Source organism: Dermatophagoides farinae, chromosome 1, assembly GCF_024713945.1.
Source record: "Dermatophagoides farinae isolate YC_2012a chromosome 1, ASM2471394v1, whole genome shotgun sequence".
Lineage (NCBI taxonomy): Eukaryota > Metazoa > Arthropoda > Arachnida > Sarcoptiformes > Pyroglyphidae > Dermatophagoides > Dermatophagoides farinae.
The window spans coordinates 931032-948616 of NC_134677.1; the positions used below are offsets into that span (position 1 = coordinate 931032).

General features: G+C 29.5%; 2 protein-coding genes across 2 annotated transcripts in view; both read right to left on the minus strand.

Annotated features, from left to right (window-relative positions):
• LOC124492109 (mite group 2 allergen Der f 2) overlaps positions 1-10731 on the minus strand; it is a 48780-nt gene extending 38049 nt beyond the window's left edge. Inside the window, exon 1 of the mRNA XM_075728395.1 lies at positions 10704-10731. The gene's annotated coding sequence lies outside the window, so the exon portion shown is untranslated. The remainder of the gene's footprint in view (positions 1-10703) is intronic.
• Positions 287-1401, minus strand: LOC124491656 (uncharacterized). Its single transcript, XM_047054335.2, has 2 exons — positions 940-1401; positions 287-859 (listed from the first exon to the last, which is right to left on the minus strand). Exons 1-2 carry the CDS (start codon positions 1399-1401, stop codon positions 773-775), a joined length of 549 nt encoding a protein of 182 aa, XP_046910291.2. The 3' UTR covers positions 287-772.
• Positions 10732-17585: the final 6854 nt, after the last annotated feature.

The window sequence follows — 17585 nt, forward strand, 5'->3', positions numbered from 1 at the left end:
TATCGATGGTATCGATACCAGAAACAACAACAACAACAACAAAAAACAGACTTTTAAAATCAATTAATAATCAATTTTCTTTTCTGTTTTTTTTTGTTTTCTGTATTAATGATTTTTTTTATTGTCTTGATTTTTTTTCCTGTAATGAACACAACAATAACAGAGAGAAACATTCAACTTTTAGTTTTTTCTTTCACATAAACAGTATGCTGTTGTCGTGCTAAATCGATATCATGAAAAAATTTCCAATAAAAAACATGTTCAATAATATATGGACGTAATTCACCAGTATATTCTTCATCGGTTCTTCTACCGCCAACGCTGCTTTGTGCCATTGGTGATTGTTGTTTTTGTGATTTTGTTTTCAAATATTCATGTGTATTCTGTTCATATTTCAACAATTCTGGATATGAATCACGATAAATGTCCGGTAATCGTAATGATGCTGTTGTCGTCGTCGTTGTTGTTGTTGTTGTTATTGTTGAATGAATTTTTGATTTCATTGCCGATGTAGTACGTTTTTTATCATTTTCATTCAAATGAATTTTTGATCCAATATCAATCATGTGTACACTATTTTTATCCAAACATTCATGTTCATAACTGATTAATTGTTGAAAATAATTTGGATTTGGCCTTGCACATTGTCGTGATTGTTGTAGTTCTTGAAATGCAACTGCGTAATGATACACGTAAATGTTTTATAGCATATGCCAATACAATTGTGGCTGATCGACTCATACCGGCTGTACAACAAACGACGACATTTTTTTCACCTATTTTCACGTATTTTTTTATCAATCAAATCAACTATGGTGGTCAATTGATCACGTATCGATGTGGTCAAACTTTCTGGTAGCTAAATACATGTGTGTGTGTGTGTGTGTGTGTGAAAAATGATTAATTTGAAAATTGAAATGAAATTTTTTTAAAATTTACCATAAATTTAAAAACTTCAGCACCAATCATTGTTTTATCTTTCGCCATTGTTATATTGGCCATTTCTTTAGCCAAAATGATTATGTATCCAATACGGTTATTATTAATATTCTCCGGTATAATGCCAGCGAATCCGGTCAAAAATAGTCGTCTTGTGTATTGGCTAAAATTTGAAAATGGTGCACTCAACAATAATTTTGTTGATGATTGTATTAATGGTATTAAACCATTGGCTAATTGATTACGTTCTCTTATTGTTAAAAAATTGATATTTATTGTTCTACTACTAGATGATTGAATCAATCTAGATGATTGTGGCTGTTGTTGTTGTTGTTGTTGTTTCTTTTTTGATGTACGTATCGATGATGGCATTATTATCGTTGAAATTGAATCAGATTCTTTACCACAACTTAGACTTTTGTTTGTACTATTACGGCTAATAGATGAATTCGTACATCCCATATTCCATGTGTGAATAAACAATGAAAAAAAAAAATAAAAAAATACCGGAAAACAAATAACCAGAAATCACACACACACACACACACACGCACAACACAATCGATAAAATTTTCGATTTTTATATCGTGTGTGTGTGTACAGAGTAAGAAATTCTCGAATTTCTCTCACAGGCAAACAAAACAATTCCAATGAATTTAGAATTTTAAAAAAAGTAGATTGTTGTTTGTGGATGAATGTACAATTTTTTTGTTTCTAAATGACAACAATGTGATTGTATCGATTCTTTGTTTCCGCTCATCAACACTTGTTGTTGTTGTTTATTTCAAACGGATTTTTTTTCAATGCCAATCGACCATTTGTTTAAATGTCAAAAAAAGTAAAATTCATCGTTGTTTGTTTTCGCCAGAATCATATCATCATCATTTATGATGTTCATTCATGATTTATTATTGATTGTTTATCGATATGAACTGGGTAAACAAAGGTTTTTTTTTTGCTTTGTTTTGTTTTGTTTTTCGACTAAAAACAGCCATTTTCCATGACAAACAACAAATAATTGCCACACACAACAAGTTAAAAAAAACCAAAGATTATCTTGATCTATGCATGTCTGCGTTTTCACTCTCTCTCTCAATTTTCTTGCCGATTTTTTTTCATTCATTCATTCATTCATCGATTTAATCTAATTTAATCATTATAAATTAGACGTCAAGGATACTTTTTTGCTTTTTATGCATTAGGATTTGTTTATTTTCTCCCGTTTTTTTTTACGCGGTTGCTTTTCATTTCAAATTTTGAATTTTTTTCAGTGTGTGTGTGTGTTTAATACCCAAAATCAAATTGATTGATTGATGCAATTTCGACTATGATACACGCGCACATACACACAGACAGATTTACCTTGTCGATTTCATCGAAATTATTCATTATTTATCCCTTTTTTATAACAAACTGCTACACAGGGATTATCGTGTTTCAATTCCTGAATTTTTTTCTCTTTTGATTCTAGTGTAGAGAATTTTTTTTACACATTTTAATTTCCAGTAAAATTGACTGCTGCTACTGCTGCTACAGCGACAGTTTCACTTTTACTTTTCAATTGTCATTATACCATAAAAAAAATTATTGAACAATTGTCGATGACCTATCAAAATCGGCGATGACCCGGTGACATTGTGGCATACACACACACACTCACCTATTACTTGGCCATAGAGAAATAAAAAATGAACAATATTGTCAAGGACAAAAGGTAATCAACAACAACAACAACAGAACACAGAAAAAAATGTCGGTTGTTTATTTGTTACATTTTTTTTCTTCTCCTCATTCAAGTGGTTATTTATTTATTTTTTTTGACCATTTGACAACCAATCATAATGATATTTTTTTTTATTCTTCTAAATTGTTGTTCATTCATAAAAAAAATTACAACAATTTAACGAAATGGGCAGCCGTTGCCGTTGTTGTTGTTAATCTAACCGGAACCTTATGGTGGTGGTGGTGGTCGTGGTCATCGTCCACACACACACACACACACACTGGGTCTATTGTATCGTAATTTTTTTTTTTCTATAGATCCCGTGTTTGTGTATTGGCTTTGATTGAATGATGATGATGATGATGATGAAAAAAAAGGTTAATGTGTTTGACCACACACTAGAACCAACACTAGGTCTATGATAACATTAAATTTTTTTTTTTTGGTCTAGTTTTTCTGTCCCTCTCTTCAATGTTTGTTTGGATTTTTTTTTTGTTGAAAAAAATCAAAATCAACGGAAATGGCAAATGTTTTTTCTTTCAATTCAATTCAATCATTTTATCATTTTTTTACTTGTTTATTTGACTTTCGATTTCGATAATTTTTTTTTTGGCATGAGAATCTGCCGGAAACCGTTTTTTTTATTCGAACCCTCCACTACACACATGGATATCCCTATTTTTTTAAAAAAATATCTGGTTATGTGTTAATTGTTGTACATGGATATTGTCAATTTTTTTGACGATTTTCAATCCAGATAAGATTATTGGTTGTAAATAATTTTTTTTTGTTTTTGAATGCAAAGAAATATTTCCGAAAAAAATATTTATGGGAAAATTTTTCAATAAAAAATTTTTAACTTGCTGTAGACACCCTACCACCACACAAACGAATGGAATAATTTTTTTTTTCGATAAATCGATACAATCATTATCGAAAACATTAACAACAACAACAACAACAACAACATTGATGATGATTTGGCGGCAAACATTATTTGTCTCCGATTTTTTTTTTCATTTCATTTTCATTTGCATTTGGTTTCAACTTTGTCTCTCTCTCTCTGTGTAGTGTGTGCTCATTTCCATTCTTAATGATGATGATGATGATCATCATAATAATTAAGCTAGGCGTCTAAGAATGTTATGTTGGAATATTCAATGGTTGTTGGTAAAAGAATGAAGAAAAAAATTCATACACAATGAATTGGTTGTGATATTTAATTTTCGTTTCATTCCATTTATCTCTGTGTTTGTCGTCGTCGTCGCCATCGTCGTCATTATCATTAAATGCAATGGAAAGAATTTTTTTTTTTTTATCTTTTCTGTTCTTTTTCAATTTTTCTGTTGTCGTTGAAATTATACAATTTGGTGGATGTGGTATAACTAATAAGATGAACACACACACACACAGAAACAGACAAATTTTCGATTGTATAACTGGTTTTTTTCTGATGTTTTGAAAATTTGTTTTTTTTTTATTATTTTTACAATTTTCAGTGGTTCATTTTTTGTTTTCTAGCTAGCGATTTTATATCACACACACACACACACATTCGAAGAACCATGAAATTAGATTAATTAACACACACACACACACACATAAACACATGAGCATTGGAATTTCAATTCTTGATTCTTTATTATTTCGTTCTTTTTTTCCTGTTTTTTTTCTTGCTTTTTTTTCTTATTCTTCAAATTGTAATCAAAATTGATGAAAATCAATTAATTCTGCATACTGCACAACAAACAAAATTCCAATTTGAATTTTATTTTGTTTTTTTTTATTGCGAACAAAATCATCATCATCATTATTCAATGTCAAAAATTTTTGGAACAAAATGGAATTTTACGATGGAGAAAAGAAATAAATTTTTTTTTTCGTAGTCGCTGCACATAGATGGCGCGACTGGGTGATGTTTTTTTTTTTTTTTTTTTTGGTTTTGTTTTGATTTCATTTTCAATATGAAGAAAAAAAAATTCAAAAATTATCACCGTTATGGATGTGCGCGTTTATTTTCTGCTGTTGTTGTTGTTGTTGTTGTTTTTGAATTTAATACCCATCGTTATCGTCATCAACATCATCATCAATTGCAACATTTGTATTTACAAACATTATGATATTGAAGATGATGATTGGTGGTAGTAGTCTACTTTTATGTATTTTAGTGTATGTGTGTGTGTTTGTTTTCATTCAAAAAAAAACAACTGTCACATTTGTATACAGTTGTGGTAGTAGTAGTAGCATTAGTAGTAGTAGTAGTAGTAGTAGTAAAAGTGGTGGTTACAGTAGCGATGATTCTTATGAAAAAAAAAAAAAAATATAAAAAAAAATGATGATTGTTGAACAAAAACCAAAGTCACCATGTGATCATTGAATCAGTCTGTGGTTGATTGTCAGTTGGCTGTGTTGTTGTTTGGATCAGTTTTTTTTTTTTTTTTTTGCAACACAGCGCAACATTTAATAATAAAAATTTTTTTCTTTGTATCTTTATCATCATCATCATTTTTTTTGATGGATTGATTGGCTGCTGATGGTGATGATGACCTTTTTTTTGTTAATTTTAATTCGATTTACCTGTGTAGGTGTGTATGTGTTTTATTGATTGATTGATGATGATGATGATTAATAATTGATTAATTTTTTCAATTACACAACTTGAATTGACCATGACCGTGAATTTTTTTTTTTTTTTAAAGTCACCATTTAATTTGATTTATTCATCAGTGTGTGTGTGTGTGCGTTATCATTAATTAACCGCCACACAAAAAAAACAACAACAACTAGTTGATTTGAATGAAAATTAACCGCCAAAATAAAACATCCGTATCCGGAACATGACATTTGTGTGTGTGTGATTAATTCATGAAAAAAAACTTCTATTCAACACCAAATGATCTCAGTTTTTTTTTCTAAATAAAAAAAAATTCCATAAATTTTCATTATCATCATCATCATCATCTCGAAAATCTAATGAAAAGGTACGTCTGTTTGTTTTGTTTGTTGTTGTTGTTGTTTTTTTTTTTTTTTTGACTAGATAAAAACAACAACAACAACAACAATGTGATTGACATTTAAATGTGTGAGATTCTTTGGCTTTTTTTTCTCACATTTTTTTTTCTTCTTATTTTACATATACAAAACAGCCAATTCTCAGGTATTAATAATCAGTTGGTTTGGTTTGTCTATTTTACTACTGCTAGAATGAGAAATTTTTTTTCACATCAAACCACGACAACAATTGGTTAATAAAAGAAAAGAAAAGATGCACAAACCAAACAATATACTAAATGAATGAATTATTATGTAAAAAACAAACAGTCCAGGTATGCAAAAACCTTCATTATTAATTGGTCATTTGTTGTGATGCTTTTGCAAAGAATTTATTGTTGGTCAACAATCATATAATCATCAACACCTTTTATTCTGGTTATTTTTTTCAATTTTCACATTCAAATTTGTTGTTGTTGTTGTTGTTTTTTTTTTTTGGCGCAAGATGACAATAGACTATAGTCGTTTTTTTCCATCATTTCATAATTTGATTGTTGTTTTACGTCTAGGTGCTATATTCCCATGTTGATTTCGTTGAAAAATTTTTTTTTCTGTTGTTTTTTTTTGTGTGTTTATGTGTGTGTGTGTTTGTCAATTGATTTTTTTTTTGTGTGTGTGAAATGTAAAATTGTTTGTTTGTCGATCAAGAATTTTTCCGGAAATTTTTCACTTCTATTGATTGATTGATTTTTGGAATTTGTTTTTTCGTCGTTGTTGTTTGTTTGTTTGTTTGGTGTGAATCAAATGTACACGGAAAATTCAATTAAAATTCTTTGATGTGAATCTTTTTTTTTCTTCTTCTTATATTACACCAGGTTTTATCATCGGTAATTTGAATGTTTTCTCTCCCTCTCTCTCTCTCTCTCGGTCATCAAGACAGACATTTTTCTCTAGAATCCGGTTGTGTATAGATAATACTTTTTTGTCGTTTGTTGAAAATTTTGTCAACCCTCGTGTTGTTGTTGTTGTTGTCGTTATTTTATCATCATCATTATATATAAATAGCGTGGGTGTTTTTTATCATTTTTTTTTTTGATTTTGTCGTTGTTTTTGCTTATTTTTTTTCACTACTTCTAGCGATAGTTAAATTGTACAAAAATTATCAGAAAAAAAAACAAGCAGCCAACCCAGCATTAATAATATTGTTGTTGTTGTTGTTGTTTTTTTCATGATGATTTTCTTAATATTAACACGTAGGCATACATATACATGTGACTGTAAACACAACTTGATTAATCTCGAATAATATAATTCTTTAAATCCTAATGTTTATTCTGTTGTTTTCGTTTTTTTGTTTTTTTTTTGTTATTTTCAATTCCATCATCATCAGTTTATTGTGGAAAGAAAAAAGAAAAAGAATTGATCGACATTTGTCATCAAACAACAAAAAAAACCTAACCCACTTATTTATACAATTCTTGTTTTCATTTGATTCAAACTCTGTTGTTGTTGTTGTTTTTTGCCATATAGAATATTCTGTATACTGGTATGTAGGTAGGCAGATATAGGTAGGTTTATTTTTATTTGTTTTTTTTATGTGTAATGCATGTATGTGTGTGTGTGTAACCAAGCAAGTTTTTGATCAATTGTTTTTTTCTGTGGTTGTTGTTGTTGTTGTTGTCGATTCTTATCAATTTTGCATATTGTTTTTTTATGTTTTTGTCGTCTTGCTGCTGCTGCTGTTGTTGTTGTTGTTGTTGTTTGCAGAAAACCCAAAAAAAAATATTGATTGATATAAATAAATAGAATTTGTATCAAACAAAACAAAACAAAATAAACACAGAAACAATTTATTTGCTTTCTGTTGTTGTTGTTGTTGCTGCTGTTGTTGTTGTTGTTGCTGCTGTTGTTGTTGTTGTTGCTGCTGTTGTTGTTGTTGTTGTTTTTGTCCATTTCAAATTTTGTACATAATAACTATATTGAACATTGAACAACAACAAACAACAAAATTTAATCTACAAATTGCCTGCATTTTTTTTCCATTTTATTCCATCCTGTTATACATGTGTGTGTGTGCATGTCTTCATCGTCGTCGTCGTTGTTGTTGTTGTTGTTGTTGTTGTTGTCGTATGACAATGTTTTTCTTTTTGCTTCATCTTATTCTCAACCATGTTGTTGTTGTTGTTGTTGTTGTTGTAGATGATGATGTTTTTGTTGCCGTTGCTGATGTCTTGTTTTTTCAAATTTTTTTTCCTTCATTTTCTTCTGCCTTTGGTTGCAGTTTGAATTTTTTTTTTTTTTTTGGATTTTCATTCATTTTTTATTTACGAATTTTTTTCTCTTTTTTTTTGGCTGGTTAGCTGTTGATATGATGCACCGGATGGCATTTTTTTTTTTTTTGCTGTGCGTGCGATCGTGATGCTGTAGAGAGGGTAGATTGATAGCTTTGTGTGTGTGTGTGTGTGTGTTAACACTGTATGTAATTGGTTAATTTTTTGCTTTGCCAAAATATCGATGACGATTCTGGCCAGTACTAGAAATTCAGTTTCATGATGATGAAAAAACAATGAAATGAAATTTTATCAACACAATGAAGCAACAAATTGATTGAAAAACAAAAAACAAAAAACAAAACATTCAACAATGATGAAGATTATTTAGTGGAATTTTTTTCTCTCTCTTTTTCAAACCATAACCGACACACATATTTGACAAAAAAAAAGCCAAAAAAAAAAATCATTATAATCAACCAAGCAAGCAAAGAATTACTAATAACAACAACAACAACAACGATTATGTCACACACACTCACACACACATACAGGCCGAATCAGTCAACCGAAATATAAATTTGCAGTGAAATTTTAATTTGTTACAATCATCATCATCATCATGTGGTGATGATAATGGTCAAAAGCGGTGGTGGTGGTGGTTGTGGCAACCACAAAACAAAATATACCTTGAGTGATTGAAAAAACAGAAAAATTTTAAATTTTTTCTATTTTTTGCTGCTACTACTGGTTGATGGTGTGTGTGTGTGTGTAAAATACAAATTGTTTAATTTTTCTGTTTTATACAAATCATGATGATGATGATGGTGATGGAAATCATCAACTTTTTCCAACAACAACAAATGATGATGATGATGATGATATTTCATATATTCATTTTTTTTTTTGTTTATTTCAAGGTCAAAATGCCATTGTATTGTTGATCCTTGGCCACCACCACCATCACCATCATCATTGATGGCAGACAACATGCATCTGATGCATGCATTTTTTTTTATACATCTGGTGATGGTAGTAAAACAACAACAACAAAAAAAAACACGCGTAAACATCCGTTGTTTTTCTCTCATTTATTTATCTATATCTATATATACAAAAAAAATACGACCATTATCAGTCATCATCATCAGTCATCATTTTTATTATTATTATTATAAATAAACTGTCTGTTTGTTTGTTTTATTTTGATTGCAAAATACACATAAACAACAACAACAACAGGCCATTTCCTTTCCAATCAATTTTTTTCTGTTTTTTTTTCTTTCTTTTTCTAGATATTACAAAAACAAACACAAAAAAGAAACATACAGAATATTCTGGAGCCTAATCATATGGCGAATGAAAAAAAAAAATCGTGTGTTTGTCTTCTCTCTGTGTGTGTGTGTGTGTGTGTGTGTGTATGTGAAGGACGAATATTTTTCTTGCTATACACTGTTGTTTATGAATTTTTTCGAATCTTCCAGTTTGTTTTTTGTTTTCATTAAAACAACAACAACAACAACAACAATAACATTGACAAACAAATCAACTTTGTTGTTGTTGTTGTTGTCGTCGTCTTAGTTAGTAGTTGATAAACAATGAAATGAAAACAACGAAAACAAGTTGAAAATAAATGGAAGAAGAATTTTAATCTCAATTCTGATGGTTAGTTTCCAGTTCCTTTTTTTCTTTCTCTCTTGTTTTTGGATGTTGTTGTTGTTGTTGTTGTTGTTGTTTGCCATTGCTTTCTGTTAATGTTTTGAATATATAAATAGATTAGTATCTGGTACATTTTTTTTCCTGCTCTTGTTTTTGTTTTTGTTTTTGAACCAGAATTCATTTTAGTTGGTTTGTTAGTTTGAATTTTCCATTTTTGGATCATGTTTATCTGTTTGTTTGTTTATTCGCTGTTGTCATCATCATCATCATCATCAACAACAACAACAACGGCAACAACAACAACAACAACAACTACATCAGCTATTCTAGTCGTCTAATTTGTTGTTGATGGACCGTTTGTTGTTGTTCTCGTTGTTTTTGTTTTTGTTTTCGTTGTTGCAAAAGTTTCAAAAACAACATAATCAATTTCTGGAAAAAACAAACAAACAAATATAACAGACAGGCTGCAAAAAAAATTTTTTTTTTTTTTTTTTTTTGGGAGCCATGAAATGGTATTACCAGAAACAAAAAACAAGATGAAAAAAAAACTTTGTTTTGTTATTCTTTTTTTTTTCTTTGTCGTCTGCCATTTTATTATTATTATTCTCGATAAAAGACAACAACAAAAACAAAAACAACAACAACCAAATTCTATTCGGTTTTTTTGTTGTTGTTGTTGTTGGATTCTGTTGTTTTTCGTTCTGTTTGTGTGTGTATGTTATTTATTTCATTTCAATTCAATTATTGAACAGCTAAAATCTCGAATATTGTGTTTGTTGTTGTTGTTTGTTACAACTGCACCATGTTCATTTATGTATTTTTTGTTGTATATTCTGCAAACAAAACAAAACAAAAAATTCTTCATTCCATTTTATTCCGTTATAGTTTTTCATTTTTTTCCAATGTTTGTTTGTTTGTTTGTTTGTTTGATGGCATACACAACAACAACAACAGCAGCAGCAACAACAACAACAACAAACACGCAAACACTTTTATTTCAGTAATATACACAACATACAGACAAACATCATTTCTTCAGAATCATCATCATCATCACAATGACGAGGGAAAAAAATTATTTATTTGTTTTGGCCATAGAATAGTGTGTGTGTGTGTGTGCGTTTGTTTGTTTGTTATTTAGTTGAATTTCATTTTCGTTTTATTTTTATTTTTGTTTTGTTTTTTGAAAATGGTTCTGGTTCTTGCTGCTGCTGCTGCTGCTGCCGTTGCTGTTGTTGTTGTTGTTGTTGTTGTTGTTATTGACGTTGTTTTATTTGTTCATTCGTTCGTTTGTTTGTTTGTTTGTCCTTGTATTTTTTTTTCATTTCTTCATTCTTTATTCTTTCTGGCTGTTCAATTACCAGAACAACAACAACAACAACAACAACAATGAAAATTTTTTTAGCATCGTCGACGAACCAACCAAACAAAAAAAAATACGAACCTCGAACGCCAAAACAAACAAACAACAAATTCTTGTTTTTTTTTTGTTTTTTGTTTGGTTTTCCGTTTTTTTTTTTTTTTTCTCTGTGCTGTTCATCATTGTGGATCCTATTTTTTTTTTGTTTTGTTTCTGGTTGTTTGTTTGTTTTTTTTCTTTCTTTCTTTCTTTCTTTCATTTCATTTCATTTCAATTCTGCTTCCCATTTCATTTGTTTGTGTTTCATGTTTTTTTTCATTCTTTTTTCTTATTTCTTCTTACAAACAATTTTCTCCATCTTATTTTTTTTCTGTTTGTTTGTTTGTTTGTTTCACATAGTCAAACATTCACACACACACACACACACACATACACAATTCCTATTTTTTCCATTATCTTTCGTATTTTTTTTCCTTCATCATCATCATCATCATCATCGAATTCGTTTTTTGTTGTTTATTTCCAATTTTTTTTTCTGTATCTCTGTGTCTCTCTATCATCACCATTGCCAACATCAATGGTTGATGTGTTCGTTTGTCCATCTCTGTTGTTGTTGTTGTTGTTGTTGTCGTCGTCGTTGTTGTTGTTGGTTGTTAGTTGTTGTTGTCATCATCATCATCATCATCATCATTGTCTATTCTGATTGTTATTATTATTATTATTATTTGTTTGTTTGTTTGTTTGACTGTTTTTTTTTATTTCATTTGTTTTGTTTTTCGTCTCTTTTTCTCTATTTGTTATTTCCTTTCTCGTTTTTTTTTTGTTGTTGGATGCTTGTATTTGTGTGTGTGTGTGTGTGTGCTAGATGGATGTTTGTGTTTGGTATATGGCCAATTCAATTCTATTTAGATTTTGATGTTGATGTGTTTTGTTTGTCGTTTGGATACAGCAGGCAACCGAATATATATATCTGTATATATTGTGGATGCAAAAAAAAAAATAATGGGGGAGCTACATACATGCCTGCCTGCCTGCCTGGTTCTTTCTAGCTTTCCGTTCATGTTTTTGTTTTTGTTGTTGTTGTTGTTGTTTCTAGATTCGTTTCGTTTCATTTCATTTCATTTCATTTCGTTGTTGTTGTCGTCGTTGTTGTTGTTTTTGTTTTTGTTTTTGTTTTGCTGTTGTTGTTGTTGATTGTTATTTGGTTGGCCATCGTTATTTCTTTTTCGTAATTTTTTTTTCTCGTTGTTGTTGTTATTATTATTGTAGTTTTTTGTTTTGTTTTGTTTTGTTTAGTTTCATTTAGTTTGTCTTTGTTTTTGTTTTCGTTTGTACACACACACACACACACACATTGTGTGTTTTGTATTCAATGTATTTGATGGGATGTGAAAGATGACGATGACGACGACTACGACGAAAAAAAAATAAACAAAACATTTTTCCATCAGAAAAACATTTATTTTTTTTTGTTCTCTCTGTTGCTATATGCTTGATGCGGATGTTCTGAATTTTGTCTTTGTGTGTGTGTGTACGTTTGTTTGTTTGTTTGTTTGGGTTTAGTTCATGTTTCTTTTTTTTCCATCACTTTTTTTTTGACCATTGGCCTGTTTGTTTATATGACGCTATTTAGCCAAAAATTTCGATTCTTTTCAATTTTGGAATCCAATCTTTTTTTTTGTTCAAAAAAAATAAAATCCACATTTTGATGTTGATGTTGTTGTTGTTGTTGTCATCAATTTGGATTCTGTTGTTGTTTTGTTTTGTTTGAATTGAATTTTTTTTTGTGCTGAACAAAAAAAAATAAAATTCATAGAGGGCGCCACATGACGCCATTGATACAATGTCATTATTAGTTTCTTAGGATTCAATCATTTGCACCAAACAAAACTGATGATCGAATCCTTCTAAGTTTGTTAATTTGGATTTCAGTGTGGATTTTCTCCTTCTCTCGATCCACATCTATTGTATTTTTCCATTGAAAATAGTGAAAAACATTAGAAACCTTAAAACAACAACAACAACAACAACAACAACAACGACAACAACAACAAAAATTATTCATTTGTTTTTTTCAAAATCTATAGAGATTAGTGCAGATTCACACTTTTCACACACACACACACACGCACTCACAAGTTCATTGTAAAACGAAAAAAAAAACAAACAAACAACCGAACAAACAAATATGGAAAAAAAAGGAAAAACAAATTATCAAAATGTCAAAATTTTTGTTTTTTTTTCATTTTTTCATTTTCGATGAAACAAAACGATTTTTTTTCCGTTCAACATATTATACAACAACAACGACAACAACCGGATTGATGTTGAATGTGTTTTTATTTTCTGGTGTAAAAAACAAAAAAAAAATTTTGTTTTTATTGTTTCACATTTTAACAATCAAAAAAAAATATGTGTACGTCCAATTTGGACGACGACAACAACAACTACAACAACAACAATGAATGGATGTGCGAATGTTTTTTTTTTTTTTTTTTTTTATTCGAAAAACATTTAACAACACAACAATGATAATAACAGAAAATGAAAAAAAGAGAATGAGAATGAAAATCTATGGAATGGCAAACAAAAAATTTTTCAATGTACCAAAAATGATGATGATTTAGTCCAACCATTCATTGATGACCATCATGGTCAAAACTGACACGACAAGGTTTAATAATAATAATAATCGAAACAATTCTTTTTGTCAGTGTTTATGTTTGTTTTTTTTTTCGTTTTTCATTTGGTCATTGTTGTTGTTGTTGCTGCTGTTGTTGTTGTTGTCGTTGACGTTGTTATTGTGATTCTGGAACAAACAAATCCAAATGTTGAAATTAAATTCGAAAAAAATTTTTTTTTTTTGTGTTCGTGTGTGTGTGTGTGTGTGTTGAATTAGTCAGCGATAGTGATGAGATGAGAAATGTTTGCATTTTTTTTTTTTTTTTTCATTTCAAAGCTTTGTGAATCCCAGAATGTCATCATCATCATCATCATCATCATTGTAAATCATGAATTCACAAGAATTTTTCATCATTTGTTTTATTGAAAATGATGAACTTTTTTTTATCATTTTCTCACCAAAAATCCATTCCATTCACTTCCTTTTCCTCTTTTTGGCATTTGGATTCCATTTTGTCTTTGTTGTCCATCCATTTATGTCCAACTTGCACAAACAAACAAACAACTTTTCCAATTTCCAATGAACAACAACAACAACCAGCCAACCAACCAACCAATAAACAGTCTGTATATAATAAATAAACAAAAAAAAAACCAAATAGAGAAATGAATTGAACTTTAAAAAAGTTTTTATATTTATAAATACAACCATCGATGATTGTTGCATTCATGATTGTATCGATCAATATCTTTTTCGATTTCTTTAATTTTTTTTTTCGCTAGAAAAGTCTAGAAATTATCGTTGTTGTCGTCGTCATCGTCATTGATGATGATGATGAATTGCTAGAAAAAAATAAGAAAACCATACGACAACAACAACAACAACAACAACAAAAATCAACAATCAATGATATACCAAAAAAAAAATTGTTTTTCTTTTTTTTCAAAACCAAGTTTTTCCATGGCAATCTCATTTCTCTGATGACTACTACTATACTGCTATATATACAAACACACAACAACAACAACAACAACAACAACAATGATGATGATCTAGTCTGGTTAGATTGATTGGGCCATGTTTGTTTGTTTGTTTGTTTGTTTATTTTGTTCACCATTTTTATTTTTCATTTTCATTCCATGTTTTTGTTTGCATTTGCTTTTGCATTTTCTTTTTCAACTTATTTTCATTTGTGAATGAGAAAGAAGAAGAAAGTAAACAACCTCGATTTTTTTTCCATCTTTCTCTCTCTCTGTCTCTGTCTCTCTCACTAGCACAATTTGAGAAATCGATGATGATGATGATGATGATAAATATATTATATATATATAGTTTGTGTATGTGTTTGTGATGAACAAAATTTTGCCAATTTTTTTTTCTGTGTTTTTTTTCTATTTTTTGTCGATCAACAAATGAATGTTTGTTTGTTTGTTTGTACGTATTGACAGAAAAAGAAGAAGAAAAAGATTTCACCCCTCCTACACCACCATCACCACCATCACCACCACCACCCGAAAAAAATGAACAAACATACAAATAAAATGAATGGTGGTGGCGGCGTCGGGTTGGTGGGTCCATGTAGTGGTAATTCCAAGATATTGAATATGGTCGTCATTGTTGTTGTTGTTGTTGTTGTTGTTGTTTTGCTGTTGATGATGATGATGAAATGTTTATCGAATTTTTTTTTTAATAGAATCCATTTTGGATTTATATTATTCACAATTGATCGATCGATGGAATATTTCTGGTATTAAAAAAAAAATTCGGGCCAGTTTTTTTTGGGTTGTGTGTGTTTGTGTTTGTTAGTTCGTTCGTTCATTCGTTCATTCGTTCATTCGTTTGTTTGTTTATTTATTTATTTCAGCTCCAAACATTCATTTTTTTCTGCTTCTATCAACAACAACAACAACAACAACAACAAACACCAGTCCTTGTCGTCATCATCGTCATTGTCGTTGTTTTCTTTTCAACCAATTCCATTCCATCGATATACAAACAAACAAACAAACAAACAAACAAACAAACAGACAAACAAAAACAGTATTTTTGGGCATGGTCTGGTATGGTCTAGTTGGTTCTGGTGATTTTCGTTTTGTTGGATGTTTATTTGGCTGATGGATGGATGGATGGCTGTTTGTTTATTTATTTTTCTTTCTTTTGTTTACTTATCCAAGATAGAGAGAAAGAGAGATAGAAAATGAATGAAATGAACGACGAATGAACCAGTGCATTCGTCGTTATTTTATTTTATTTATTTGTTTGTTTGTTTGTTTTTTTTTTGCTATTGCTAGAAAAAACGATTGATGATGAATATCGAATGTGTGGAAATTTTATTTTGCCAAGTTTTATTTTTTTTTGCAATCTGGTTAATCAAATGAAATCTTTATCATTGGAAAAATTGTCTTACAATCTATTTCAAGTGTTACATAATCGATTCTTTTCTTTTTTTTGAAGAATTTATTGAATGGAATCAGAGTAAGAAAAAAAAATTATCATATTCCTGTATGCCACCACTGTATTCTTTGTCATTATTATTATTATTATTTTTTTGCTATTTTTATGATCAAAAAACGACCAATCAATCAATCAATCTATTGATCGATTTTGATGATGATGATGATGATGATTTTTTTCCATATATATCACATTCATCGATAAAGGTCAATTTAATGATAAGTGATGAACGTTGTTGTTGTCGTTGCTGTTGTTGTTGTCGTTGTTGTTGTCATTGTGATTTTTTTTTTGTCTTGATAACCATCATTTTTTTATTTTTTGTTTATTTATTTTTCACTAAAAAAAAGAAAAGATCCTTGAAGTTTGTTGGCAATTTGCAAAGTTTCTTTTTTTTTCTCTTCTCGTTTCAAAATTTTCATTCGATTTCGTCACCATTCACCACATCATTTGTTATCATCATCATCATCGTTGATGATTGTGTTTTGTTTTGTTTTGTTTGTTCATTTGAAAAAAAAAAATTTTTTTACTTCTGCCAAATTCATCATCATCATCATTTGCTTGTTCAGTCCATTTTCAGTTGATCGATTATCATCATTTATAGTTGTCATTGACATTTTCATATTTTCATAATTTTTTTTTGATTCTTTACTTTTATTCTTATAAATTTTGGCATTTCGTTTGTTTGTTTGTTTATTTACTTATCTTTTTCTCTTTGTGTGTGTATGTGTTTGGTAATCTTTTTTTTCAAAATTAAATAGAAAAAAAATCCTTAAACAATGAATAAATGTCAAACCTGAAATTCTATGGAATTGTGTGGAATCTTCCACAATTTAATAATTGTTGGATGGCCTGATGTTGTTGTTGTTGTTGTTGTTGTTTATCTGCTTATTTTTCACATCGCCCACAAGTTGTTTGTGGCTTTATTTTTTTTGAATCCTTGACATTCATGTTTTGCCCAAAAATCTTGAGAATTTTCATTTGTTTTCAACTTGAAGGCAAAACACGAAAACAACAACAACAACAACAACAAGAATAAGAACAACAAATGAAGAATTTATATGCTACTGCCACATTGAATTTACTGGAATAATCTAGATGTCTGTGTGTGTGTATGTGTGTACTATGCCGGCCGGCATGTGTGTGTGTAGTGTATAGATGGTATATAGCCATTCAGTATTTGGTTTCAAAAAAAAATTTTTTTTTTCTGGATAAAAATCTGTTGAGCTTTTGTTGTTGTTGTTGTCGTTGTTATTGTTGCTGGAACACTTTGGATCGTTATTTTTTTTATATTTACGCACATGTGTGTATGTGTGTTTGTTATGGTTTATTTTCTATGCCATCTCTGATGATAATAAAGTTGTTTTCGGAACAACGACAACAACAACAACAACAACAACCATAACAACAACAACAACAACAACAACAACAACAACAACAACATTGATTCTAGATCAAATAGATTGAATTTAAAAAACGAGAAAAGATTTTATCTTTTTTTTCTGAATTTTTCATTTGATTTTGATTTTGATGATGATGATGATTATGATGATAAAAAACATTCATTAA